General features: G+C 30.4%; 1 protein-coding gene across 1 annotated transcript; it reads right to left on the bottom strand.

Moving 5' to 3' along the window:
- Window positions 1-251: 251 nt before the first annotated feature.
- LOC145014343 (cytochrome b561 and DOMON domain-containing protein At3g07570-like) lies at window positions 252-3,192 on the bottom strand. The gene is made up of 4 exons (XM_078972725.1): window positions 2,907-3,192; window positions 2,004-2,409; window positions 875-1,161; window positions 252-714 (listed from the first exon to the last, which is right to left on the bottom strand). Exons 1-4 carry the CDS (start codon window positions 3,120-3,122, stop codon window positions 484-486), a joined length of 1,140 nt encoding a protein of 379 aa, XP_078828851.1. The 5' UTR covers window positions 3,123-3,192; the 3' UTR covers window positions 252-483.
- Between the last annotated feature and the right edge of the window lie 239 nt (window positions 3,193-3,431).

The raw sequence follows: 3,431 nt of genomic DNA, 5'->3' as shown, positions 1-3,431 counted from the left end.
TCAATAATACATCATCACTTCCATTTATGATCTTCAATTACATTATGTTTATTTATGTTGTCTAAAAATTAATTAAGACCAGTCATATATTACAAGGAATAAAGTCGTGAACATTTTGGTAGTTCGCTCCTAATTAACCTTCAACTGAAAAACAACTCAAATGATGAGACTTTTGAGATGAAGACAACTAGTATCAGATAAATTAAGTATACACAAGGCAGTTGATCGACACACTAACATAAACAAAAAGATTTCATAAATAGAATGAAATGAATTTCATAATAATTTATGTTTAATAAAAAAAAATAGTTGCAGTTTGTATTCTGTAATCCTAGGAGTATGAGAAATAACATGTAATCACAAAAAAAAAAAAAAAAAAAAAAAAAAAAAAAAAAAAAAAAAAGTTGCCTATTGGTTCCAATACACATACACACTTGAGCCGAAGCATATCTATAATAAGCACCAACAATAAAGATATACCAATTACTTTTTCCTTAACATGTTAATCTCTAAAATCAAACCACTTATAACCAAAATTCCAAGAACGACTCCATAACCAGCATTCCATGAGCTTCCTGCTTTAGCTAAATGGATCCCATAGAAAATATTCACAATCGCAAAAAATATCATTAGTCTCCCTACACTGGAGTGATACCAGTTCCAGTATGTTCTTGTTTTTGCCTCTACAGCAGGACGAGCCAAGAAAGCTAGTACCTGTAATTAAAAAAAAAAAAAAAAAAACATAAATTATACTTCTACAATCTTATATATTTCTTATCTTAATTCTGAAAACATTCAAATTCAAGTATTTTCTGATACTGTTCAAAGTATAAATGCATTGAGACAATAGAAAAAAAGATAACAATGTAGAAACCTGAAGGCAACCAAATGCAAGAATCGTTATGCCAAGTCCTTTGTGCTTGTTAACATTGGCATCAATACGATCATCTAAAACAAGTCCCGCAATCACACCAGATAATCCAAAAATAAACCCTAATGATTGAATACCCGAATGCACATAAAACCATAAAGGATTCATATGCTTCAGATAACGAGCAACCATGGCGCCAATAGGGAGCAATATGCCCCACCCCAGCATGTTCAAGGTTCCATGAGCCCTCTTTAAGTTCGAGTAAGGGGCCTTGATTCGACTACCTTCACCTATATCATCATAAATAAATAAATAATTATCAAAAATATTTAAAAAAAAAACAAAATCTATTATGTTTAGTTATATTAGTATTATGATTGTATACTATGCATCGAAGATTGTACAATGCACTATATTTATCTTAAAAATGGATGCATAGACAATGTGAAACCATTGCACGTCATGAGTATTGGCAAGGACTAAATGCAATATATGATAAAATATCATTTATTTGTGTATTATATGATTATATTTTTATTTATGTATATTATAATATTATATTCATTTCTTTTTTTTTTTTTAAATCTTGTACTTTGAAAGACATATCCGGTTATAATGTTGTATTTAGTTTTTTTGTTCTTATTGATTTGGATATCATTATTATAACTATTGAGTTTTTTTTTTTTTTTTTAATATACAGTACTATAATTATAGAAATTAAATAAATATTATAATAAGTAAATGAATAAAAATATATTGCTATTTTTGCATTGAATATTAACCATAAGATAGAGTAAGCTATTGACATCCAATTCTTTCTTTAGTCCAAAAAAAGGCCCAATATAAGAAGTTAAACAAGTAGTTGTCGTTTGTCAATGGGCATTAGACCCCTTCAAAGTCAAATCTTGTGGCAAATATTCTAAGCAACTATCAACAACACAACCACCTCAGACTCTAGAGGATGCTGATCAAACAACTTAAAATTTGACGTCCTAAACCTAAAGATTAAATTCCTATTCGTTTTTTTTTTTTTTTTCATAAAGTTAGATTGATTGAAAATTTGCATATGAATGTTACATTTATTTTTAGTGAATCTTAAAAACTATTAATAATTATTTTGTAAAGCACTTACCTGAGGCATAATTCAAACGGATGGCTGCATGGTTTCTATGTTGAGTCAAGCGAAAGCTCGGTGTATTTGGAGGGGGATTGCTGTTATCCCCAACAGAATACACAAGTTGTCGCCTTGGTTCGTCTATAGCCAACTGAAACGCCATATATATTCGAGAAGTATCTGAAAGAATTGTAGATGTGTTTCCAAGAATCTCTAGGTCTCCCTGATCAACCAACACTTGGCTCGGGGTTTGACCACCAAGGAGGTATTTTTTCATGTTGCCTGAGCCATCGCTAGCCACCCACCCTACAACGGCACTGGACCCCACCATAGCACCGTTGGGTGAAAACCCCATTCCAATGTAAGAATTCGATATTGGAGCCGATAAGACAAAACTCCACAAACTTGGGCCAGCTTGTGAATACTGTGAATTATAAAACATAAATTTTCATCGATCGACGTATAGTTATATCACATATGTTATATTTTTTGCGCAAACAAGAAAGAATCCATATGCCTTTTACAACAATTATAAACTTATGTAGTAACATATTATTAAAGAGTAAAAAAAACTATTTAAGATCATGATCGTTTAAAGTGATTGGTTTTTGTAACCATTGTATATGCTTTTGGTTTTAGAAGACCCTGGATTCTTTTTTTTTTTTTTTTTTTTTTTTTTTTTTTTTTTTGTTGATTAAAAAAAATACCGAAATATGTTTTTCGAATACATGACCTTCAAGTAAATTCTTGAAAAATACTAAGAATCCCATACCATTTAAAACCCAAGAACTCCTTAAGACATATGAAAAACACAGCCATTTGATCAACACGTTGAAGAACAAAAAATGATCATTCAAGATCATAATCAATAGTAAAGCATTACACAATCAAAACACACAAGTCATTGATGAAGAGACTTACTCTAAGGATGAAATTTTCCGAAGACCAAACAGCAAGACAATTGAGAGAAGAAGTTTCAAACAAGATCTGGCTACTGAGACTACCAAAATTTGAGTTTGAATCACATGAATCTTGGGTTTGTCCATGAACCATATGCAGTGAAAGATGATTACTTGCTAAAATCAATAAAAATGGAAGATTAATGAGTAATTTCATCATGGGTTTTTTCTTGATCATCTTTTTTTTTTCTCTCCAAATTATGAAATGACGATGAGGATGATGATAATGATTTAAAAGAAGATGCAGGCAAGTGGGTGATGAACATGTTTGAATATATGTATCTTTGATGGTATATGAGTGGGAAGAAGTAGGGTTGACTTGGTTTAATTATTTGTTCTATGTAACTGTTCAATTTATTTAATTCTCCATTATTCTAAAATAAAATATTCCTTAAATAAGAATAAAATAAAGAACTTTTTTTAGTCTTATAAGGTTTTACCCAGATCATTAAAAATTTAAAATCAAGAGGGTGCGACTGCAACTGCC

The sequence above is a fragment of the Lactuca saligna genome, chromosome 9 (genome assembly GCF_052625555.1).
Source record: "Lactuca saligna cultivar CGN05327 chromosome 9, ASM5262555v1, whole genome shotgun sequence".
Taxonomy (NCBI): domain Eukaryota; kingdom Viridiplantae; phylum Streptophyta; class Magnoliopsida; order Asterales; family Asteraceae; genus Lactuca; species Lactuca saligna.
This window is presented reverse-complemented; position numbering and strand designations above follow the sequence as displayed.

Coding starts and splice junctions, on each gene's coding strand:
- LOC145014343 (XM_078972725.1), bottom strand. CDS start 3,122: ATGATCAAGAAAAAACCCATGATGAAATTACTCATTAATCTTCCATTT. Junction 2,410..2,906: donor CGGAAAATTTCATCCTTAGA/GTAAGTCTCTTC, acceptor TATAATTCACAG/TATTCACAAGCTGGCCCAAG. Junction 715..874: donor TTGCATTTGGTTGCCTTCAG/GTTTCTACATTG, acceptor TTTTAATTACAG/GTACTAGCTTTCTTGGCTCG.